General features: G+C 37.9%; 1 protein-coding gene across 2 annotated transcripts in view; it reads right to left on the bottom strand.

The window, feature by feature from the left end:
• The window catches only part of LOC102310872 (cadherin-18), a 182,092-nt gene that overhangs the window by 40,891 nt on the left and 114,651 nt on the right, over nt 1-26,550 (bottom strand). For both annotated transcript variants that reach the window (XM_042223096.1, XM_005932085.3), the window contains exons 3-4: nt 13,250-13,544; nt 8,989-9,108 (exon numbers count right to left, since the gene is read on the bottom strand). In XM_042223096.1, the coding sequence (XP_042079030.1) occupies nt 8,989-9,108; nt 13,250-13,544 (415 nt within the window). The remainder of the gene's footprint in view (nt 1-8,988; nt 9,109-13,249; nt 13,545-26,550) is intronic.

The raw sequence follows: 26,550 nt of genomic DNA, 5'->3' as shown, positions 1-26,550 counted from the left end.
TCTTTTTTTTTTTTAACTCACAGAGTGGTTAGATCAATTTCATGCATCCAGCCGTGCCACTACTGCAAGCAAGCTGCTTTTAAGCAGCAAAACTAAACTATCTGCAATAATCCACTTGATATGGTAGAGGAAAAAATGTGAGGATTCTCCAGGGGAAACAATATTTGGATTTAGCTGAAATTAAAAATGTAACTCTAGTGCCATTGGATTCATCCTGAGTGGGAGTTTTGTTCAGAATGATTTCACTGCAGAAACTGTGAGTCTGAAGCAGTGAAGCAATTTGCTATAGAGAGAGAGGGATGTAATAAGGCTACATAAGATCACAATGGAAAGTCAGAATATTAAAATAATAAATGAAATTACTACTCCTGTGTTATGTTCATAAAATGCTCACAGCACCTATTGCAATATGGGGACAGTATAGATGCTGTTGCTGCAGGTGTGTGATGCTATAGCTCTTTAATGAAGTGGAGGAAAATACAGCATTTTACATTTAATTGTTCGCTGCTACGCAATGTCTGAAAGTTGAGGGGCCAAGTAAGTTATCAACATCTGATTTGTGTTCTAAACTCAGCATTTAAAAAAAAAATTGAGTTAAGTGAATTAAGGCAGGGCTATGATTTCCAAAATTCCCCAAAAGAGGCAGCTATATACCTGAGTTATACGATGGGCCATTTTCCTCTTTCTTTTCTCCTGGACTATAGACAGAAACTAATCCACTTGCCTCAGGCTGAATAATCATTAAAAGTGGGTCAAGGAGTAAGGCAGCCAATAGTATTAAGATCCAGGGGATCTTAGGTTAAACATCACCTGTCACACAGAGCAGTGGCTGAAGTCCCACAGAGTGCTAGTGAATTGGGATTCATTAGTAGTGAATCAACAAAAGCCTTGCCACACTTTAAATATCAAGACCAGAGTGGACAAGTACTATCTAAATATAAAGGCAGGCTTTATGAGGAAAAGGAATTTACTAAAAAAGGCATCCAGGATTTCCCCCAATGTGACTGTGTAATCTTAATGCAAGCTTTAACTTCCTGACCTGGCGTCCACATATGTGGACATCACATTTTGGGATGTCTAGACCAAAATAATACATTTTGCTCCACAAGGGCCTGATATCCAGTTACGAGGACATTATACTTTACTTTTTTTTTACTAAACTTTTAAGCAGTTTTTTGGTGACATGCTTTCAAGCATAATAATGGATTGCACTTAGCGCTTTTCGAGACCTCCAAAGCACTTTACAATTCCGCTATTCATTCACACACTGGTGGAGGCAAGCTAGCTACAGCTTCCCTGGGACAGACCGACAGAAGCAAGGCTGCCATATTGCGCCATCGGCCCCTCTGGCCATCACCAGTAGGCGGTAGGGTGAAGTGTCTTGCCCAAGGACACAACAACCAAGACAGACAGAACTGGGGATCGAACCGGCAATCTTCCAGTTACAAGATGAGCTTCCCAACCCCCTGAACCATGGTCGCCCGTGGTATTCTGCCAAATGCAGTCGTTGGAAGATGGCTGTGAAATTTAAACAATTCTCACGTTTCAATGTATGCCAAGAAAGAACACCCCATACCATTAAACTGCCAGTGTTGGCAATCTGAGCCATTGATACCCTATCATCTGATTATTGCAGCATAAATTGACACTCATTAGACCAGGCAACATTTTTCCAAACTTCTATTGTCCAACTTTGGCGAGCCTATGAGAATTTCCTGTGCTAAGCTAACAGGTTTGGACATATTTAGCATTCAGAAATGCTCTTCTGCATACCTTGGTTGTAATAAGTTGTTATTTGATTTACTCTTGACTTCCTATATGCCTGAAGCCAATCTGCTCTGACCTCAGGCATCAACAAGGCATTTTGCCCAGCAAACTGCTACTAACTGGATGTTTTGTCTTTTTTGTCTTGCAGGTCAGTCCCAGTAGAACAGCAGTTTCTGTCTGTCTGGCACCAACAACTATGTAACACTCAAAGTCACTTAAATCACCTATCTTCCCCATTCTGATGCTGGGTCATCTGGACCATAGCTGCATGCATCAGTGCATTGAGTTGTTACCATGTTACCAAGTGATTAGATATTTGAGTCAACAAGCAGTCATTGTACATAATTAATAACCATTCTATGGAATGTTTAAATTGGGCATATGTTTTACATTATTATTATTATAAAATAATAAAAAAGACATTAAATAATTAAATATAATGGCTAACATATTTCACATATAAAATATATTATCAGAGAGGGTAGAAACACAATGTTTGTCTTTTAAGCCTCTCCAAGAGATGAAAATACTCCAGATTTTTATTGAAAAGCTTTCATTAGAGCACAAGCATTTTATTCTTGTCACAGTGTTCTTTTCAAATGCCAGATCTCAGCATGGCTCTGCTGCTTTTCTTAGTTTTAAAACTAATCAAAGCGCTTGCAGCCATTTTCATGTAATGATGCGAGCTTTGCAAACTCTATTGGAAGGCCTTTGTTATTAACTGCAGTCTTGGCATTACTTAACCTGGGGTCCTTGAGAAACACAGACCTTGGCAAGTGGCCATGCTTTCCATTAAAACCACACCAAGACAGACGATCTGACCTTTCAAGTCTCTTATTACCCCTTTACTCATGAGGGTGCATCGCTCCTCAGCAATATTTCACGGCAGTGGTTTTAGGAACAATGAGCAAACACGAAAGTATGAGGTTTTCTTCTTTTGCTATGGGAATTCCACTGGTATTCACAATAATGAGGATGGACTACTATCAGACATTTAAAATCAAACAAGCAAATGACATAACACCTCCTGCAATGTGTGACCGTTCTTTCACAGCTGTTGCAATGCATTTATTGTAGTAATGTACAATCAGCGAACTGCATTCAGTATTAAATAAAAGTTCTTTAACAATACAGAAAAGGCGATGAGGGTATTCTTCAGAAAGTGCAAGTACCTGAAAGGTATGTCAGTACTTTGACACAAAGATCGCACCCCTGAACTCCCTATCCTGACCATTTCTGAGCTGTAATACCTCAGAAAGTCTCTGCTAAATCTCAGTGGAGCTCGTCAGTTAATTTAGAAAATAATTGAGAAAGAGCTGACTTCCTTCAACCTAGGCCCATTTGACACAGTGAGGTGGTTAGCCTTTTCCTCAACCTCCCCAGTCTATTAGAGTTGATACCATCATACTATCCACCTCTTTGTCTGGCTGGAAACTTCTAAAGGAGGACAATCTCCTGGGTGAACAAAAAGGATTATAGGAGATTACTAAAGCGCTCTTCAATCTCCAGCTTCAGGAATCTTGGTTTTTTGCCCTTCCAATACGATGTTATCCCTGTGTGTCTGAACTCGAAGAGCATTTCCCGGGAAAAAAAGGTAGATAACTTCAGCAAAAGCCACTTGAATAATCAAAGATATCGCACAAAAACACGGCTTCTTGTTACTTTACAAACTTTTCTCTCTGTTTATATATCAGTCCATCTATCTAACTGTGAAAAACTGATTGGGCTGCTCAAGCCTACATCACAAATGACTTTCCCTGATTCAAGAGGTAAGACTTTAATCTGTTAACGGTGAAAATGTCTTGATCTGTGTCAGCTCCATCAGTAAACTCGAACAGTCACAAATCCCAGATCAGCAGAGAAATTAGCCTATTTAAGATGCAAAGGGGACTTAGTGGGCCTGTACTGTGGTTTGTCTTTCTGTGTGTGTGTGTGTGTGTGTGTGTGTGTGTGTGTGTGTGTGTGTGTGTGTGTGTGTGTGTGTGAGGGGAGATATAAAAGTGAAGAAGGGTTAAGGGGCAAGACTCAAAAGGAACCACTTTGATGCCTCTGTGACAGATGCACTGTAGTAAAAACAGGAGTTACAACCCAACCACAGCATTAAAAGGATAAATGCTGTCACCATCTTTTGCTGACTTTTTGCTTACTAAATTTGCTGGCTTGCAGTTTTGTGATTTCCAAACCATGCAATCAAGCAAATCCATTGCAGTGAATGTTCTTAACAGAGTTAGCAAGTCGCTAAGCTTCCAACATCAGACTATCAATATTTCTTAAAAAGTTCAACGGCACTCGGATAAAAAGGGACAGAGCCATCACAGAGAAATATGTGTCAGATGCACACCCATGCAGCATTTTGGACTCTTTCTCTGCAGTGATTAACATTCACTCAGCAGAAAGCGGTTCAGTCTGTCTGTCTAATTCTCTGTTGTCCTTGTGCTTCATCTCTTCTGTTTGACCCAAATCCCCAGACAAGTCACAACAAACGCAGCAGGTAGGGGTTTCCAGGTCCTTCCTCAAAGGGCACCTTGACATGATTTGTGACTTGTATTGGAAACTTTTAACCGCCAAATGTTTTTAAAATGTTAGTTTTACAGATGTCCATATAATGCATCACTTCTGTAAATGTTATCTAACTCTATAGCCTTCAGTAGATAGTCCAGTGTCAAGGCTGGAATTAAGATAAAACATCTAGCCTGCCTTTGCTCAAGGGTAAAATCCACTTACCGGCAACTGTAAACTTCAGTTAATAATATGGTACTCTCCAGAAAAAGTGTAGGCGACAAGCAGAGACAGCATGAAAGCTGCTGTAGTTTGAAGTGGAAAAGAGGAAAGAAGAAAATAATAAGAATAATCCAGTGAATTGGTGAGTTTAAAAGTGCCGGTAGACAATTTGCATGTTTCCCCCTGCAGAAGTTGTAGTCATCTCATTTACCTCTTGGCAACAATTTAATATGTTTAGAAAAATGTCAAATATCAAAGCACTTCTTTTTTGTTAAATCCATTTCTAGGAAAATGCTATATACAATAATTCCATGCACACACAAAAAAAAAAAATCGCATTGTTTTAAGAGTGTTGAAGTAAGCAACACACGGGGTAATCACTGATAAGCTTGTGTACACTTCTAGAATATGTGATGCTGTTGTAGCGTGCTGCTGCAGAGTCTCCGTGCATCAATTTCTGACAAGTGAATAATATAACACACCTCTAAATTACATTTGCTTTGTATAATACCAGGGACACCGTGTACATTTGGCTCTGCATAAATACTATTTACATTATTCGCACATTTATTGGCAAAGTTCAAGCTAGCATGCAATCATATTTCTAGCAGCAGTCTGTTTAAAATACACATTTGGTAGCAATGTCAGTGTTACTTTAATATACATACATATACGTCTTTTGATTATCTGTGAAACAGTTATTTAAGACAATTCATAACATGTCTTGGAAGCGCTTGGTTTCACAGTAAATAATGTTAAAATCATGACAGTGTCCACGGGCTAATTCAGTCATTACCTTTTTTCTTTTTCTGCTTTAGCAATCTCCTCTTTACTTACTCTTTTATTAAACCGGTATCATCGTAATTAATTATATCAGTAAGACAGACTGCCGGGCACCTTTAACCATTAAATCTGGTTCTCCTGTTCTGATTCTTCAAGCTTACAAGGACTTAATGAGCTTTATCCAGATGTCAGATCCTAAATATTGCACATACTGGTGAATTGAAATGGTTGTGATAGAAATATTATTCTGTCAAACACTGTCATTATCTGCACTGACAAATCAGAGCATTTAAATTGCACATCATATCGCTAGAGTAGGCAAAAACCCTATTATGTTATATACAGTATGTGCCTGCATACAAATTTACTATTTTCTATGCAACATGTGAAAAATTACAAATGAAAATGGATTCTGTGGCCTCGTTTTTTTTTTTTTTTTTTCCTGCACACACTGTCCCCTCTGGCCTTCCATCATTACCAGTTGTATCAGTATTATTTACTGGCAAATTTACAACCTAGGAACTGTTCATTCTTTTACTTGAAGTACCTTCTCTTCTGTTTCTGCACTGCAGAGACTGTGGACAATTTTAGCTCCTTTTGTCAGGGTAAGTCCCAGCACAAAGGAACCTTTGAGTGACCCAAATGTACGGGCGCTTCAGCACATCTGTCTCATCAGTCTGTGACTGACCTTGAAATGCACAGTGTAAAACAGAATTGGACCACGGTTAGGTAAATATCTCAGATGTTTATTTGTGTTTTAATATCTGGTATGTACGAAACTCTAGAAAGAACAAAACATCAGTTTGACACCACGTCCTTCACCAAATGCTTTGATATACTGGTTTCTTGATACCAATGTTTTATGTGTTGTATCCACAATTTTAAATGCATCACACTCTTAGAATCAGTGACCTACAGCTGTAGGAATAAAACGGTTAAAGAAAGCCTTTTTTCATATTATAACTATGTGTGTTAACCTTTTTAAAAATGGTGAAGTAACAAACATAAATGTAAACCAATGTCAAGCTTGACTGTTTCAGGAAGTGTTTAAAGCTTTATGGGATGTTATAAATTAAGCTAACACTTAATTTGCAGTTAGCACTGCGACAGACGGGCAACCTGTCCGAAGTGTACCCCGCCTCTCACCCTCTGGTAGCTGCGATAGGCTCCAGCCCCTCCGTAACCCTAATAAGGTTAGGCGGAAACAAATGGATGGACTTAATTTGCAAATTAGATCAAGTAATCCTTTTTGAATAGCTGAAAGATTTCTTTTTTCACTTGAAAAGCTTACATAAACTAAATAATACATCCAGGAATGGTTGGTTTGTTTGTTACTTGAGGGTTTTTTGGGAAATCCGAGTCCTAAAATATAAATGTTTTGGCAGTATATACATGATATTTCTGATTACTGAAAGGCATAAAGTACCCCACAGCAACAACCGCAGGTGCCCTTTAGTTTGATCAGGGACATTAAGGTAAAGTAATTTTATTTAATCAGACAGCTGCAAGACATTAAAAATTACTTAATTGGATACACAAATGCTTCAGGAGCTGAAACAACAATTTTTGAATGCTTTGCTAAGACAACCTGTAATGTCAGCATTTTGTCCTCCTCTGAGGTTGAAAAGAGTAATGCACTGTAATTGTGGTCAATTTAGCATTTAACACAATTCATCCATCTCATAACACAAGTGGTTGGGATGATAATGTTAAAACCACTGTGCTCGGGAGAAAGCACAGGTAAAACTGTTCACTTTGTTTCTTAGTGAGGATTTGGGTCAAGTCTGAGAAAATCCTTTGGGTATTCCCTCAATGCCATATGTGCAGGCCAAATGCTATTATTCCCTTGTCCTTAAGTGATCTTTCTGTCTACCTCATGAGTCTTGTAAAATCTATCACTGCTGTATCAGGCCACCAGACCAAGGTCAAATGGGAAGAGGTGCGTGTGTGTGTCTGTTTGTCTTTGTCTGTATGTTCTTGTAATCTTGCTACTAATATGTGTTTCCCATGACAGCATCTCTGCAGTTTAAGCATAGTGGGAGCCAGGTACATGAGGCTAGGAGAGGGTGTAAGCAATCTAATGCACTGTGAGACAGATGCAGAAGCAGCTTCATTTCCCCATTGTGGCACTCAAACGTGGCAGCATGCCAACTCCAACAGCTTTAAGACTTGGACTTGGCATATTAAAGACCACATGCAAGAGTAACCTGCACATTTTCCACTGACCGCTGAAGGCCCTTGTCCTAATTTGAGGGAGGAGTGCGGTTTGCTAGTGGCAAAATCAAAAGCCAACTCGTATAAATTAATACGTGAAGGTGGAACAGCGCTGTGCAGAGTGTGCAGCTGGAAAAGCCTTCGATCGCATCCCCACCTCCTCCTCTGCACCCCATGCTGAATTACAATGAAGACAAGATGCCTAGTCAGCTCAAGCAAAACAAGCCATCTGATGTGTCAAAAACACTCTGCATATGGAAAAAGGAAAAGGAAATCACTGGTGATTAATCATTGTTATGCCTCCAAGCTGGCGGCAATCGTGCCCAAAGAGAGCTTTTTTTTGTACACTTGTCCATACATATGTTGATCTGTACATCACATTTTCGTGAACATGTTGTCTCAGGAATGGCTAAGAGAAAATCCTTATGCTTTATGCCATGTGGACTCAAGGGTGAACTAATTATGGGTAAAGTTCACTGTGATCCCATCGAATGTTATTTTGGTGGCAAATAATGTCACAATTTTACAAAAGCTGTGACAAAATTTCAAAATCGCAAAAGTTGGTTCTGTAGACATATGAATTTAAAGTGCCAGTGTCTATCTGGCAGAGGCATACATCAAAAACGTGACTTAAATAGAAAGCTACAAATCCAGTAGCTGGGAGGATAAAATATGCTACATTGCACGAGAGAGCCAATTTTCATTCAAAAATCGGCATTGCTTCTGAATCACCACACCCTTGTGAAATTGCTCCATCAATCCCCACTGCCTTTTCCCTCGAGGCAAATCCAAAATATTCAGCAATTTATTTGTGTTGCTAATTCAGCAAAGAATTCATGTTTTACATGGGCGATATGGTCTCACAGGGACCAATACTTGTTCCAGACAGCAATGAATCAATTCCTACAAGTAGAGTGTTGTTCATGTTAACCAACAGCAGCAGGAGCAACAGAGGCAAGCGTGCAAAACGTCAGACATGTATGCACATGCACAGTCCTCCGTGCTTTTTTACATTATATAAAAGTTATTTATGCCTTGCACTTTAGATGCTTTATTAACATTTAATAGATTCTATTAGCCTCCCTGGACAAAAAATAGATTTTAAAAAACACTGAGCGCTGCCTGCTGTGCGGCCCCCACCAACCCCTTTCAAAAAAGGTAAGAAACAATGGCTTCTGAAGGCATCTCAACAAATGCCTCCTTTGACCCCTGAGGAGTCAGTTATTGCTCACAAAAAGTGGATCGCATGCTCAACAATACAGCAGTTGCACTGTATGAGCAGTCCATAACTCTGCCGTGGCTGCTTTAGCTTTTACAATATGAGACGTGCTGCAATAACAGAACAGGATGTTCCACTGTGAGAAGCAAAGACTTCACAGCATGACGCACACATCATTTTAGGAGATCGACATCAAAGTTATACCTCCCATTTATAACTCATTGTTACCATGCTTTCAAGAGCATGGATGCATTTTTTTCCCCAAGCATGCAGTTATACCATACCTGTTTTGGGGTCAACAGAGAAATATGGCTGTCCTTGTAGGATACTGTAGACTATTCTGGCACTGTTTCCATAGGTGGGGTCGTCCGCATCGGTTGCTGTGACTTGCAACACAGATGTGCCTTAAAAAAACAAACAAACAAACAAAAATTCAGCACATTAGTCTTGTTGTTTCTTTAAAAGGTTTACAAATGTTAATGCAACTATGAGTTATGGCTACTTTCAGCTGCTTCTTTGCCACAAGAGGTCACCACAGCGGGCAGCTCCACATGTTTGATTTGGCAGTTTTATCCTTGATGACCTTCCTGCCACAACCCAAGCTATAACTGTGCAATTGTTTTTTTTTAACAAATAGATTCATGTAAAAAAATTATTTCCATGTAAAATAATAATAATAGTAATTTGAATATGGGATAACAGTGCTAGATTCAGAATGATATAATATGATATTTAAAATGCTGGGCATCTCTTAACTTATCCAGAAATTCTGAACTATTGTTGCAATAAATAAAGAAATGAAACTAAATTTAAAAAGATCTTGCCTGCAGAATGTCATGAGCTATGTCATGTCATGTAAAAAGATCATTTGTGTTTCCGATTACGCTTGAATGGGAATTGTTTTTTTGTTTTTTTTGTTATTTAGAAATTAAACACTTGGAGTGTTACTCATTACAAGGTTCATTAACTCATTATAATTACTTGATGAGTAGACTGTAATTGGACTACAGGCTAAAACATTATTTAATGTATATGTATGTGTATTTAGAGGTAGATCTAGAGGCATGCAGATAGATAAAGTATAAATATCTTAAGGCATCTGGACACTTGCTTTCTTGTGCTCCTTAGAGAATTAAACTATATTAAACAAGAAAACTGAAAAAGGGAAACTCACTCTACTGTGTCCCACCAAATATGATTTATTTTTTCCTTGGAATCCTGCTGGAGCAGAGGAAAATGCCAGCCATAATGAAGCGTGTACCTCACAGTATGCCTGTGTACTCTCAGCCTCGCAGCGGAAATTGTGCCGGGAATTATTTGGACTTCATCACCTCTGGGATTGCTCTGGAAACTCAACTGGTTCTAAATCATCTGTCAATTAAAACTTATTAGAACATGATTTAACTGACAGACCTTAGCTTGTTCCCTGTTACAGGCATAAGCAACGTCTCTATAAATCGTAGCAGAAACGACAAAACAGCTTTACTCTGCTTTCTATTTGGTGTTTGCGTGTATGTGTGTGGGTAATGTTTTGCTGTAATATCCCAGTAGAGACTTTAAACTGACTGCAAACGGAGCCATGCAGACTGGACCAGACTGCGTTTTTTGAGGGTAAAGACTTCATTTCAGGATTACGTTTAGAATTAATGTTCAGGTTAGACTCTAATTTATGGTGGTTAAGGTAGGGTTAAGGGGCTAAAGGCTGCATTATATGAGGGAGTGTCCCCACAGGGATAGCATATATAATGTTTTTGTGTGTACGGCTGCTGGAAGAGGCGGTAACGGGTTCGTGTTAACGCATATTCTGGGTGATAATGCACTCATTATGCTTCCCTAATACACTGTACAGTGTGCTTGGCTTTGCTCACAACGCACTTCAACTCAAGTGTTCAAGTACTCAGTGTATATATGTACCGTATATTTACAGTTATTAACTTGATGAGTTCTACATTAAAAGGTCTGATTGTACTCAGCAGAAAATGAACACTTAAATCTCATTTCTAAAAGAACAGAGAAGTTAAATGGAAATCTGTTTTTTTTTTCAGGACTTTTAAGGTCACTGTACCTTCATTTCATGTTGCAGTCTTCCAAGGGATTAACACTTTTACACCACAAATAGCTGGTGGCTGCTTGACCATCATGTCTTACACAACCACTCTAACTAAAGTGGAGGCTGGAAACTTTTACCAGCTGAACTATGGAGAACATTGCTTAACCTAAACCCTGTTTACAATTTTTACATCTAATTTCATTACCTTATTTAAAGATTTTAGCAATATTTCTGTCATACGGGACAACAAATTAACTTTAAAGGGCTCGTCTGACTGTGAAACTGGATAATGAGGTTACCAGTAGATTATTCTCACAACCTGAGTCACGTCTCTTGTGTTAGCTTCTTTCCTAGTTTGGGATAAATTAACTTGAAACGTGAAAGCAAAAACAACATGTGCTACAAGTACATTAGAACAAAATGTATCTGTGCTTTCTCATAGATAACAGCATCTACTGGAAATAGCAAGAGATAAAAAAAAATAAGTCAAATGCGTGCAAGCATTACATTTTATTATGCTCATTAAGAGTTTAAGACTTACCTGATTGTGAGATTCTGCTTAACATTCTTATCAATAACATTTATATTCCCAATAACACGCATTTAATCTAAACTATTCATTTAAACAGGGGGCTATCCAAGCCTTTGGGTTTTGAAACCACTAACTTTTCCCTTTAAAGAAAAGAGCAACTATAACTCAGTCTCAAGTGGGAAAGATAAAGCAGGAAATTGATACTCCTTTCATCTTGCACTCAAAATATAAGTGTTCAATTAAATAAAAGGAATGAAACAGTTGGACAACCTGGAGCATGCCCAGCTGATCAATTTAGACAGGAAAAAGAACATCACAACCAATTAGTTGCTATACTCCAAGACAGCCCTTTCCCACACTTGGGAGCTCCGGTATTGACAAATGCAGGGGGATTAGCGCTTTAGAGTGTGATGACAGTTGATTGTTACAGCCGATTTGATGCTGCAGATGCCAAACCAAAGAGGAATTACTTTAATGGACATGAGCAAAAGAGGGGGTGGGGGGAAAAAAAAGGCTAATTATTTTCCTCTTCACAGTCCTTGATTTCCTCCCTTGGGTCATCAATGGTGATTGATTCTTATTGTGTAACCGATGACGAAGTTTGCAGCGAACATGGGAACTTTAGAATAAGAAGTCTTGTTAGAACTAAACTAAGAATGCCAATATAGAAATTAGTGCTGTTTTCATTAACCTATAATGAATTCATTTGTGCTGACGATTACAGCAACTGCTGAATTTTTTTAATTCATGTGGAGTTTAAAACATGTGTAAGAGGAAGACTCTCCCTTTAATGTACTTAAAACTGGACCCAAAAACCTAATGATAGTCTGTAAACAAGGTATCACAGCATACAGTGCTAAAGCACACTCTCAAAAGAGATTAAGGCATGCGCCTGACACTTCTGAGAAAGAAATATACTGACTAGAAATATATGTTCATGAGGCCTGCCATGAATAATCATGAACACAACCAGGAAGATATTGACTGTTTATAAAGAGGGAGCGTACAGGTCTGCTGGGGTTTGCATATTTAATTTCTTTTATCACATTTCCGTCTCGCTCCTGCATGGAGCTGATGAAGTTATTAATTTTCTGTTTAAAGAATTTTCCAGTAACTCAGGAGATTCCTTTAGACAGATGGATAGAAATGGAATGTTTTCAACAAACTGTCAGCGCCAAGAATTTATTATCACATTGTATACCGAGTAAAATTGCTCTGACAGCAGTTTGGCTACCATTTGGACAACCTACATATTTTGAAAGAGTGTTGTGAAATATTAGAGTAACGTTTTTGAGCTATTGTGTCTTGAGGCAGAATCCACTGGACTGAGAAAATGGTGGCTATTGTTCACACAACCTAAAAACAGAACAAGAGAGTAAAGAAATACAACATAGATGTTCGCCACAAGATGCTATGCGTATGGGACGCTGTCTCGGTGGAGGTGGATAGAGGCTTTACTTTTCTCCGTGATATAGAAGACTTCACTGTCTCAATGGCGGGGATTGCTGCAGAGCCACTATTGAGTGCTTTGTAAAGACCTGCCCACCAGGGACGGAAACCATCGCAGCAACCAGAAAACAAAGATGAGAAAGAGGACTTTGCTGGCTTACAGAACATCAAACATTCTGGAGAACATTATCGCAGAGGACAAACCAGAATGCTGCACGGGGTAATGACATATTTGATAGTGGTTCTTCACACTTATATCTTTAAATCCATCTTGGTGGAGCTTTGGGTTGTACTTTAGTGTGTAACGGCAAAGATCTAACTGTAATTTATTGTTTTGTTTTACGTTTTGTTTTCTTTTTTTAAGATGATGGATTAAAAAGGATTATAAACATGAAGAAGATTTGAAAAGCAACAAAAGTTTTTCATCTCTCAAACCATTCAAATGGAGGCTTACTGCTATTGGCAGTAGAGAACAATCACTTGAAGGTCCAGTATATTTTGAAGAGCTACTCACCCACTTCAGACATCTCAGGGACCGAAGCTACAAAGGGTCCATCTGGAAATTTGGGTGCATTGTCATTGATGTCTTGTACTTTGATGATGAATTCTGACTTTGGTTCCAGGGCCTCCTCTGTGTTACGGTCCAATGCTTGCGCATGGAGGACATAATGTGTTTTCCGCTCCCGATCCAAGCTCTTAGTGGCATGAATATCCCCTGTCACCTCATCGATGATAAATATAGTCCCAGCTCCTTCGCCGCTCAGAATGTACCTGACAGATCCATCACCTTTGTCTGAGTTTGAGTGAAGCTGGAATGAAAAACAGACAAAGTGTGTGTGAATATGGAGAAAAAACAGTGCAAAGTCAAATTTCTTCTTAACAACTGCAAAATACCTGCAAGATAAAATTACTAAGGCACACTTAAAGTCTGTTTTAAAGTCTGTTTTAAGCTTTTCTCATTTTAATTACAACTTCTTCATGAAATTAATTGGAATATCTGCAGATTTTGGTCTTAGTAACATGAAGGCTTTGGAGTCTTGGAAATGATCTGTAGAAAAACTGATAAAATACTGTTGAAAAATATTAAAATTAGTATTAGAATTGTAACATCTAACTTGAAAATCCTTTCTCTGGCTCGTGCTAAAGTAATGCATCCTTGGAGATTGAAGTTTTTGGGGGACAATCCTTCCAAAGCTGCTCTTCTTTCTCACCAGGGGAGAGAAGAAGAGAAAACCAAGCCACTTATTAAGCCATAATTGTTACCAAAAGGGTTAAGATTTTTATCCCCACAGCTCAGCAGGCGGTTAGATATGAATAATATTTTACTATTTTACAGAATGTCAAAAGAAGGATACAATGGTATTAAGATTCAGATTTGAACAATTTAATTTTTTCATCTTTAAGCAATAAAAAAGCATCTGGTTTGAGGGAAGCTTTAGTCTATGGAGACACATAGATGTAGGCACGTATGCACTAAATAAATAATTTATATTAGTTGTAAAGAATAAATAGTAAGCAGCACAACACAAAAGGTGAAAGAACAAACTCATACAAACTGATATTTTCAGTGGATCAGTGGAAAAGATTTCTCACATTAACTATTTTTAGCTGAGAAGTAATAAATCACAGTCACATTTCTGTTCAATGACAATTAGCAGCATCTGTCATAGCACTAAATTTTCACAGTCACCAACAGTTCCTAACAGAGGACCACAGAGGGTAAATCATAGACACGCTAAAGAAAAAACATTAAAAAAATCAGTATTTATTAAAATAATGCAAACACAGACAAGAAACAAGCTGGGACTCGTTTGATTTGCAGGGGTGCAGCAGCAGTGTTTCCAGGGAGACACAAGTCAAAGCCTTAGATGCCTAAACTAGTTTGTCAACAAATAACCTTCCCCACTGACATATCGAGTTTGGGCTCAGCGATATGAAACTTAAAAACACTGAACGCAATAAAGAATTTCCTCAGTGCTTTGTCAGCTTAAGAATATCAACCTTTTTGTCCTTGAGATGGAACACACTCTCCCAAATTCAGTTTGACAAGGACCAAATGATGATAATGTACAGTATATGCAGTATTATAATACAAACCTAAACCAAATAAGATAGAAAACCCTCTGCATAGCACACACTCTCAAACCACAGCAATTAGACCCATTTCCTAGATGAGATAAAGAAGCAGTAAGGCTCTCATAGAAACACTGGAGCAACATTACTGTGAAGCAGTTGCTTTTGTATTAGCACAAGACATTAATGAGAACTTTAAACCAATGGAACATAACTGGTACAACTATTTAGCTTTCTGGCTGTATCATTTTACAAAGTAAGAGTCACAAAGGCTTATACTGAAAATCATTTGACAAAGAATTGTTTATTTCTATAAATAATTAAAGTGATTATTTTTAGTGTATATGAAAGTGTTGGTAATGTGCTATCAAGGATTTTTAATAAGTGGCCAGCTAGCAGCTTTGATTTTATTGTGGGGGGGAAGAAAAAGGACTGGTGCAGCGTCTGAATTAGGACACAGCTAAAATGTTTTGAAGTGCAGAACTGAAGACAAGACAGCCCATTTTCAAAGTAACCTAAATATAGTAGCAATTCATCTTACCATTCAATTCATTGAGCGCATTTAGGAGTGCACTCGTTATTGACTAAGACTCATCATATTGTGTCTTTTTTGTGTTTGCTTTTTGCACCACAAGAAAAGCTGTATAACCTCCCTGTAACATGCAATAGGACATGTGATGTTAAAGCGCTGCTCTATTTTCACTTTCATGTGAGTAAAAGAAAAGCTGAATTAGAATAGCAAAGAAGGACACATAGTCTAAAATGTACAATCGTTATAGAATACAGAGTTATTTAACATGTCCTCAGCAGAGGTCCTCTGGCCACATCTAATCAAAACCTGGACTAGCAAATAAATGACTAATTAGAAAGCTGCAGCTGATTGCAGCCTGACTCTTGATGAGAGCTGACTGTCCTTTCTGTGGTAAATATCAAGCCTGTAATTAGATAAGCAGTCAAAGATCCTGTTGAATTAGGTGGTTAATCAGCTTCTTGATTGTACTAATATGAACCTACAAAGCAAGAAATCAGGATGTGTCCACATACTAGTGGACACAAGTTACTTTTCAGACATGATTTGACCCACTTTTAATTCAGTTCCAGCAATTTAGAAATATTAGCTTCAAGTGTTGGCTGTAGAAGGATAATCGAATCACCCAATATATTAAATAATTCAAACATAGAGAATTACAGATATTACTTAACAGTTCAATTCTATATCTTCAACATGCACGTATTCGCTTCTATCAAGCAGCACTCTGCTCCAGCTCATAAACAATTTTGCCTCCAGTCAGACTGCTAATTTAGCCATTGACTTGTTTTGAAGGAGTTAATATATTATGCTTGGCAAAAGCACAATCCAATGATGCACATGGTGATGATTGCCTTCCAAAATCTATGGATGACGAATGATTGTTAACAGGTTGCGGGTCGTTACATAAACACCATAGGCTCAAAGTACAGCAGCTGAGAATAAAACAATAAGACAATGAACGTTTAAATCAAAGGAGTTTAATGAGCAATAAGGATGCCTGCTCAGTATGGTAAGTGGTCTCGACTCATCTTCCTGATAGACATGTAGCACATGCAATGCCTTTGATAAATAGTCTGTCCATTTTGATCATCAACATTTTCAAGCTCCCCAACCTTCTCTGCTAACAAATATGGTCTCTTCAGCATTTTTAGACTTTCTCTAGTCCATTTACCTTGCTGCCTTAGAAGACACGGTTCTGCTATAAAAAGTAAATCACAACCATAGGTGTTCAGCAAAATATAACTGAGGTAAATTTTCCCTTCATTACATTTAATATTTCAGAGTTTATAACATTTACTCATCGGCCACTTTTTGCATCTGTACAACTGCTTGTTAATGCAAGTTGATTTCCAGCTTGGCAGCAATTCAGTGCATTTAAGAATGTAGACATAGTCAACATGATGTGCTAAAGTTCAAACTGAGCATCAGAATAAGGGAAACAGTGGATTTACATGATTTTGAATGTGGCATGGTTGTTTGTGCCAGTGTTTATGGAGAATGATCTGAAAAAGAGAACGTATCCGGTGTATGGCAGTTTTTTGTTGATGCCAGAGGTCACAGCTGATAGAAAGGCAACAGTGAATAATACACAACTTGTTAAACTAAAGTATGCAGAAACGCTTCTCTGAATGTAGAGCACATGGGAAATGGAAGCACAGGAGCTACAGTTGTAGAAAACCACACCATGCGCCACTCCTGTCAAATGAGAACTGCTAACAATTTGCAAAGATTGAAAAAAAAAAATGTCGCCTGGTCTGACGAGTCTTGATTTCTGCTGCAACTTTTGGATGGCAGGGTCAGAACTTGGCACGACATGAAAGGATGGATCCATCCTTCTGGGCATCAACAGTTCAGGCTAACAGTGGTGGTATAATGGTGCAGGGGATAATTTCTTGGCACACTCTGGGCTCCCTATTCCCTCCTTATTCCCTCCCTAAACAATATTTTAAACACCTCAGCCTACCTGAGTATTGTTGCTGACCGTGTCAGCATTCTGACAGCTGCTTCTAATGAGATAAAAAACCATGTCCCAAAGCTCAAATCTTCTCAAACTTGTTTGTTGAACATGACAATGAGTTCACAAATGCCTTCCACAGTCATCAGCTCTCACTCCAGTAGAGCACCTTTGGGATGTGGTGGAACAGTAGACTTGCATTATGGATGTTCAGCTAACAAATCTGCAGCAACTGCATGACACAGTCACAATAGACCAAAATCTCTAAAAAATGTTTCCAGCACCTTGTTGAATCTGTACCAAAAAGAATGAAAACAGTTCAGAAGATGACCTGGAATTAGCAAGGTGTATGTATTAAAGTGAGAGGGTGTGAGTGGACTTGATCCTCATGTGAAAAGATCAGCTTTTCAAATGTATTCATGTTCAAAAATAGCCCCCTCCCTTCATTTTTGTCCCTTCATTTTGTTGATTTGGGTGAATTCTGGGTGAATCATAACATTGCTGTAGGTAACCATCCATTATACCATAAACAGAAAGAAATAGTTTCTAAACATAGAGGTGGACTTTCAAACTTTTTTCCCTAGATATTATTTTCCCTTCCAGGCCACAGGTGATCCAAATCACCCAAATGTCGAGTAATTTTACAAAATCTGCCTACTTTGGGGTTTAAATCAACATTATTTTAAAAAGTCTGATAACCTATTTAATCGTAAATACCGTGAAACTTAATAGACTTTACCCAGGACGGTACCCTGACTTTACCATTGTCCCTTTATGGTCCCCATCACTGCTATTAAGGGGGGCATTTATACTTCACATATTTCCTCCCCTAACTGTACCAAAACAAGCTTGTGGCAATTTGCTGTCACACTATTTTGAAAACTAGGCTTTATTTCTCTGCAGTGGGTGCTTCCACTACATTCCGCCTTCAGTGTTGGAATATTTTATTTATACTTCATTAATTTTGATCACACGGAAAATTTCATGACATCCTGCCTTAATGCAATTAGTGTCAATTTTGTTAAACCACAGAGCGGGCTTGATGTGAACTTAGCATACATCAAGACCATGTGTGGCAATCCAGATGATGGGGGATTGAAAATGATGGCAATGTCCAAGTCTTGCAGTAAATAATAAATGAAAATGCATGACAATCTTTCACAAATGCTGCCAGGAAAGGTCCAAGAATTTATGAGGAAGGTGAAATATAACCTCTAAACCTTGTTGTTTTGATATCTCTGCACAAAATCTTTGAGGAATTCTTTTCATCCACAGGCCATCAAAACAGGATTGTGTTTATCTCTCTGCCTCTACTGGTGACTATATTAAAGACTAGTCGAATAGATGATTGGCATGTGGCTGGCAGCTGGAAATGCATTTCTGAGGAGTTTAAAGAGATCAACAGAGTCTGGAGCTCTAAAGCTGCATAGCGAAAACACTCCAATGTCAAAGAAAACCAACCTTGTGCTTTCATCATATGCCCACAGGAGCAACCCGGTATCTATAGCGTATCTTCACTTTCTTTTGTCAACATGCTGTATATTTTCACAGTTTGGGCTACGTAGACTCATTCTTGAGAGTGGCTTGCAACTGTTTGTGTTCACAAGCTAATTGGTACTCAGAGCCAACCAGTTTACTTTTGGTACTGTCAAGCCAATTACAGGAAGAGAAGAGATTTGAGGAAGAGAGGGATCCTCCAACCTGAAAGAAATCTGCAGCTAGAACATAAGTTCTGCAACATTAAACATGGATTTTACTCATTGTAGTCATGCTGGAAAGCATAATAAAGTTAATGGGTCAGACGTAATCAAACTAAAGCTGTAACTTATGATTACAGTAACAGAATCGCCCATTTAGTCTGTCAGAGTTGATGACAAATAGAAATTCTCAAATTACAAATTATGAGTTACTAAAGCATGATGTGAAAAATTGCACCCGCAAATTGCAATAACTGAGCAGCACACGAACAATTTCTTCTACACCTGCATATCCTTCGCACATTTTTAACATTTAACCAGGAAACATATTTGAAATGTGTTTTCCGCGAGTGTCTTGGGATGAGACAGGCAGCATAATCTTGGCACATTTTTTGATGGTGGGAGAAACCACGGCGCCCTGTGTAACTCATGCAATCCTGGGTAGCATATAAATGCTCCACACTGACGAGCCCTGTCAGATTACCAGCTGACTACCAGCCTTTGAAAGGGTTCACATTAACAACCGATCAAAATAATCAAATAGTATAGTATTTGCAGTATTTTTCTTTTCTTTTGCTTATTTTTGATTTGTTTTTGTTGTAATATAAGATTGCTGTGTTGAGTTATAGCTGGTTTAATTATATTTATTGTTGCTAATCTTGCACTATGTGCAATTGGTAAATGGCCTGTATTTATATAGCGCTTTACTAGTCCCTAAGGACCCCAAAGCACTTTACACATCCAGTCATCCGCCCATTCACACACACACATTCACACACTCACACACTTTTCACTTTTCACACAATTCTTCTGGTGTATTTATTAAATCTTTACAAGTAGAATTAATTAATAAGAGGGTCACACAGTTATGTAGCCTTACAAATGTGGTTTCATACTTTACCCTCCCTGTAAAAGGACCCTGTCTAACAAACCCTGTCTAAATATGTGGACAGCACCTGTCTTTCTATGTAGATGTCCCTGAACACACCATGGCAAAGCTCAGCTGAAGTAATCAGCTGATTTGGCATATCTGGTCTGGGGAGCCAGGATAAAAGCCACTCCAGCTCATTTAGCCTTCTCTCTCCCTCTGTGGCTTTCCATCTGCGACTGTTCATTCTTTGGTGATTTAATTTAGTTCATGCTCCAAAATGCCCCACAACTCACCATGCTCACATACATACACTTAATGGCAGCAATATTTCTGATGAGTACGTGCCACATTTAAACTGATTTTTATCGTTAGTTTCAAAGAAATTGTGTACCCAAAAATGTTACTACAACAACAAAACTAATTTGTAACATTTATTATTATTATTATTATTATTATTATTATTATTATTATTATCATCATCATCTGCTATAATAATTAAGTTACTGGACCCTCTCATCATATCTAATTTAAAATGGGTGAAAAAAAAGAGTTAAGTGTAAAATGTTTCATAACTTCATATAAATTAACGGGAGAGCTTTAAAAAATCACTTAGTAACACTGGCACCAGGGCCTTGGTATTTACAGTCAATAAATAAAACCACTGCTGTGTTTAAACTGTGCAAAGAAATATTTCATACACAAATATGTGATCTCTCAATAATTTCTTACCTGAATTTACTTATAGTCTGAAAACCAACAACAATAAAAAAGCTCATAAAATAAACACAATTTTAAAAGAATACAACATCTTAGCTGAAAGGCTTAAGTGTACATTTTTCTTTTAAAATATTCTGATAGAGAACTCTCCGCACTTCATGAGAGACTCTCGGCTTTCATAATATTAGCTGTCCCACAACTGCAACATTTCTACAAAATAGTGATTATGCCCTAGTTTAATATTTGTTATACAACAGCAGTCGCTTTCTACTCAAAGTGCCTTGAGGCAACTGTTGTGATTTGGCACTATACAAATGAAAATTGAATTGAATTGAATTGAATCTTAGGCTAAGAGCTCCTTGTCCTCCACTTGGTGCTTTTATTTTTTCACATCCACTTTGGTGTCAAACTTTTTGGACTTGAGCCACGGTCCATGTCTCAGGGGCTATGGCATCCAATACCTTGGTTATTGCAGCCAAAGCCTTGCTTTTTTGTCCCTAAAAAAAATTGAAGAAAAACATCGGCTCTCCAAAGGAAATTTGTGACTTTTGAAGGTCCTGACACTATAGATTAATTTTCTTCAAACAGCAGTTCTCCTCTTTTTTGGTATAGTTCTCAGGGTTGTCTCTTATGAGAAGATTATAACTTTCTCTATGAAAAACCTTCATGTTTTGTATTCTCTAACGTTTCAATGGTGGTAAGAACAAAAATGGCTGGTGTGCATTCTCCATCTGAAGGTAATTTTCCGTGTGTACTTTTTCAATTTCGAACAATTTTCTGCACGTTATAGTGACTGACCCAATCAGTGTCAATGTGGTGTCAAGTCCCAGTCTGTGTCTGTGCTGCTGATTAAAACTCAGTATAAGTATCAATCTGCAGTTGGTGTGAAAAATGTGAATGAAATCGACATTGTCTGCCCAGTCATCAAGTCTAACCTGGCAAGCATGCTCTGTCAAAACTTTCGGGTGAAGGTTGTGCTTTAGAAATGTAATTTCAAAGGTACAAGTAAGTAGACATGAAAGACTTCGAAGACTAGCTGACTCACAGGGCACAGTGAGCCAATGAAACTTTACACCAAACGGATGTGAATACAAATTTGACAGATTCAGATTTCACAACTGAAAAATATTAAATCCTTTGTTTTATAATGAGAAAGAAACGCATCAAAACCACATATCCCTAAGCTTGACCCATCAAATATTGAATTAGCAATTTTCTGCCAACTGATCATCCAATGTATTAACAGATTTTACTACTAAAAGGGACATTATCTAGGAACTGTTTAGTCCCCCTACATAGCTATTTTTCAACCAACAACATACAGAGAACAAACAGTTCTAAATGCAATGGCAAAAAAATTATAGGTAAAGATTAAAAGTCTTAATTTATGAAATATTGGAACATGAACTATTAAGGCATTAAGTTGTGGCTTAGACATAACCACCATGCCAACAATTCTCTTCCTTCCATTCTTCTCTGTTGAAGAAAGAGAGCTGAATGACTGCCTGGTTCTGCAGCAATCAGGCAAACGGCTTAGAAGCGGTGTGCAATTCAAACCAGAATAACTCTTCTCCCATTACAGGTGGAGACGGGAAAATTACTTAAAGCCTGCCTGTGAACTTAAATGGAGTGTGCAAATATCAACTTCCTAAAATAAAACAGTAACAGAATCTTAACAATTAGGGCTGTGCGATATGACCAAAATCTCATATAAGAATTCTATCATCCCGATAATGATATAAATCACAAAAATGTAACATTTTCTGTAAATTCTGTGAATCTCGGGCAGCTCGACTTGCAGGAAGTGTTTCCAGCTGCGCGTCATGTAGCTGGAGTCGAGTGTTTTAACCGATGCATGAAACTATACATTTTTAGACATAAGTTGTAACGGCCGCCGTTTTCTTTGTGAGTATTTATTACACGGCGTGCTGCGGGGAAAAGCCTGTTCTAACGTTTGAGTCTAAGGTTTATTTTTTAGCACCTGGCGGCTCTTTTTTACTTCTCATCCGTAAATAATCTGCTCTTTCACGTGATTCAGTTTATTTTGAAAAGTCTCAACAGGATCTTGAGCTTTATTGTGAAAGGTTTATGTGGAACATAAACAAGCGGACACGCGATGGTGTTACCGTCGTTGTTGCTAACCACAACGCATAAAACAGTATTAAATATAAGAGAAAGAGAGAACTTTAAGAAATGAATATAGCCACTACAGTGACCATCAAAACGATGAAAAAATATTGCCGTAAACAGTTTATTTTGCGACACCACAAAACAAACGATAGCGTAAAATGAAACGATAGACGTTTTTATATTGTCATCCAATATATATCATTATATCGAACAGCCCTATTAACAATTACATCACACTAGCTGCGATACGCTCTACTGAGTGCCATCCTGATACATTATTAGTGGCTACGCAGTTTGACCTTCATCTGTTTCCCCCCTTATACTTCTTTTCTCTCCTTCACTAGATCTATCCCATTCATTGTACAAAGCCTGATAATGTATGTGTCTCGTTGGATTGCATTATTGGTGAATGCCCTTTCTAATGACTTTGTAGTATTCAGTGTAGAGATCTACATAATGTATGTGCCTAGCTTCTCTTGTTTTCTCTATGTTTGTTTAAAGGAAGCCACTGTGGAGCTGATATGTCCAATCAATATCAACTGAGTGAAGAAGAATGTTCTCCATGCAGACAGAAAACGAAGTACATAAAATTCTCGATCAGATTTCATACTACATGTCAAATACAACCTTTTTCCAGAAATGAATCTTATCCTATTTCTAACTGGTTTTCCAGAAAGCTAATGTTCAGTCTCATGTTAATTTTATGACCAGTTAAATCAGCCTGGGGACTAGTGGGACACAAAGCAGCGAGTCCATAATTCTAGGTCAACATCTTTGTTTACCAGTGCATGTGCACTGTCGTAGTTTCACAACTCTGTTAATCAGAAAAGCACTAGACAAAGAATAGACACATTTAGTTCATGCTGTTTCTGAAACATTGCTTTGATGTTGAAAGAAGGTCTTTCTAAAGCATGCACAAGAGTTGAAGGTGAGAGTCACACCGAAGAACATTTATTTCATCAACAATGTGCATGGCAAGCGGGGTGAGGGTGGGGGCTTGGAAAGGAAAGAGAAATGAGGAGGCTATGCACCCTTGCTGATAATCAATGTCTTGGCTTCATATTTGCAATTAGTGAAGGGGATGGGTTTGTTTTTGATTAAATCGCGGCTCTTATGCTCCACTCAAGAGGACTTAATCACTTTTTATGTGGGTGTGCTTGATTGTCTGATTATCACCACATTTTGACCATGCTCCCTCCCAATCAACTCTTCTGAGCACCCCCTTCTATTAAATTGATTTGTAACAGTCACAGTAAACCCTGATGATGAAGCACCCGCCTAATGACCATACATCAAGAGGTGGTGATGAGGGGCGTGCTGAAGACATGCCGTCGATGCACATCGCGGATCCGCCCTAATAGTTGTCCTCTATTTTGACATCTGGGGGGAAACGGAATGAGTCGTTGTCTTCGCAGAAGGATGGTTTACTTCTTGATATACAGTAATAAGATTATCACTGTCCCGGAAGCAACTCTGACACTAATTTAACAGCTCTGCCTCTAACCGCTGCTAAATTTGATATTTGAATGAGAGAAATGAAAATGTGAGCACATCAGCTTTTGAAAACTTGAAGCCTCTGCCTCATAGTCAGTCATAGTGAGTGAAGGCAAATGGTTGAGGCTCCAAGTATCTAAATTGTGCTAATATTGTTGAGTGCTTCAGCAAAAAGAGGAGGGAGTGCACCTTGGAAATAAGGCTTGTCTACATAGTTGTATAATTTTCTGAAGTGTAATTTACTTAACCCAGCTTCCGCTTGTTAATTGTTCTCTTTTGTCAAAGAGTAATTGCGTTGCGTTTAGAATATATAAAAACATATTGATCAGCTTTTCCAAATGAAGACTGATTATAATAAGTCATTTGGTTTCTTTAAACTTAATTTTGTGTTCATACAATATGGTCATCATGCAAAAGTTGGTTGTATATTCATACCCAAAGCTTTTTAATAAGGTTTTAATCTTATTTTGATTTGACTTTTTCTTTTCAATTTAGTTTAGTTTGTGTTAGTTTCAATCTTAATGTATGGAGGATATATGCCAGCATTTAAGGACATGTGCACAGGTATTGCAATCAGAACACACATTTTGAAAGCAGCTGAGTCTTACTCTTGTAGACATCCAATGTCTCTGCGAACACATCCACCAGCTAAATTAGAATAACATTTATTTATTTTTTTTTTTACAAATATTACAGGGTTGTTTTTTTTTTAGGTGTTTCAATTTGTTTTAACCTTTAAATATCTTTTTTTCTTTTTTTTTTCTACATGCCATTTTAGTCAATAACCTTGCTAATAGCTAACCTAATTGATACTGAAATTCATTAATCATTATTATTTTATTATTAATAATAAAAAGTACACAAATTATCCAAACTGTTTGGGTTTCATTCTTAATCATTTTTTGTGTCTGAAATCAAAGTTAAAAATTTTTCTTCCATATGATTATGGGCTCTCCCATTGCTAGTTTTTTTTTTGTGATTCTGTGTTTTTTTATTTATTACTTTTAGAATCGAATACGTCTTATTTATTTATTAATGTCAGTTTAAGTTCCCTCACTGTTTCTTTGTCTGTTGCCATTTTTTTCTCATTTTCCATCTACTTCTAATTACTTCCCATTTTAAAGGTTAGCTCTCTTTTGTATCCTGCGATTCCTCCCCTGAATTTCTTTTTCACCTGCGTTAATTGCTTTCACCTGTGTCTCATTCCCCTCCTGTTTGTCATCCCCCAATCTGCCCTGAGAGTATAAATAGTCTTGTCTTCCTCTTTGTCAGCTCATTTGTCTGTGCTCCCTGTTGTGCTAAATCTGTTTTGTGCAGTCCTCTTTGTTCCTTTTTTTTTTTTTTTTTAATTCCAAGGCTTTTGTTTTTCCGGATTCCTATTTTATCTAATCATTTGGACTTTGATAATTTTTCGATGTTTTACTAACTGTGTTTTTGCTTTCCTGTTTTCCTGGACTTTTAGTTTTTTAGACTCTAAATTGGCCAATAAAGAGCTTGCTTTTGTTTATCGTCTGCCTTTATGTCCTGCATTTGGATCCTCTCTCGTCTGCAATCCTCATGCTATGACACTACCTGCCAGTCAGTGTTTACAAACTCTGATAAATTTAAAAAACAAACCTCATAAAGTGAAATCATTGTCAGACTATAGCGAGTTGTTTAGAATGGATTTTGACAAATGTCTTTACCATTTTGCTCTTCGCATGTTTACCTGCAGAGAAGCCAAACCTGAGGCCTGCGCTGGAAAGCAATTTCAACATACCCACAGAATCTGTATGATTTCTATATTCACTTACCCTGATGCCTGCAGTCAGAATAAGCCGTGACATGAATCTAAGTCAGCCCAGGCTTTAATGTGTGCGTGTGTGTGCTAATAAAGCTAAACCTATTTGAAGCCAGGAAGCAAAACTGGTAAAAATGCAGACACTGTAAGCGACAGACTTATCATAATTGACTATTTTATAAAATTTTATTAAATAATTTACCTGCTCGGGGTGAAATATTGCCTTTATAGTACAGGATTCTGCTCAAACATTGGTAAATAAAACCAGCAAATTGTTCAACAAGGAGTCTAACTTAAGATGCTGCATTAACCAGATTTGGTTCAAACAGCTGTGAATGTGTTCCACCGGAGTTAAGTGCATCCATGACTAATGGGGGGGGGAAAGGATCGTTATCAATGGAACTTATTGCCTATATTCACCATGGCAACTTGTAAATAAACAGCAACACCTTAATTTTTAATCCAGTGGAGGGAGGAATATGAATCCATGTCTGTGTGGATGATGATGATGGTGATGATGATGATGTCGTTTTATTCAGTGCCATGCAGTCATCATTTATCAACTTT

The sequence above is a fragment of the Haplochromis burtoni genome, unplaced genomic scaffold, assembly GCF_018398535.1.
Source record: "Haplochromis burtoni strain Fernald_Lab_line unplaced genomic scaffold, NCSU_Asbu1 Contig_101, whole genome shotgun sequence".
NCBI classification, from domain to species: domain Eukaryota; kingdom Metazoa; phylum Chordata; class Actinopteri; order Cichliformes; family Cichlidae; genus Haplochromis; species Haplochromis burtoni.
Note: the sequence above shows the minus strand (reverse complement) of the source record. Positions and strands in the feature narration are given on the sequence as shown.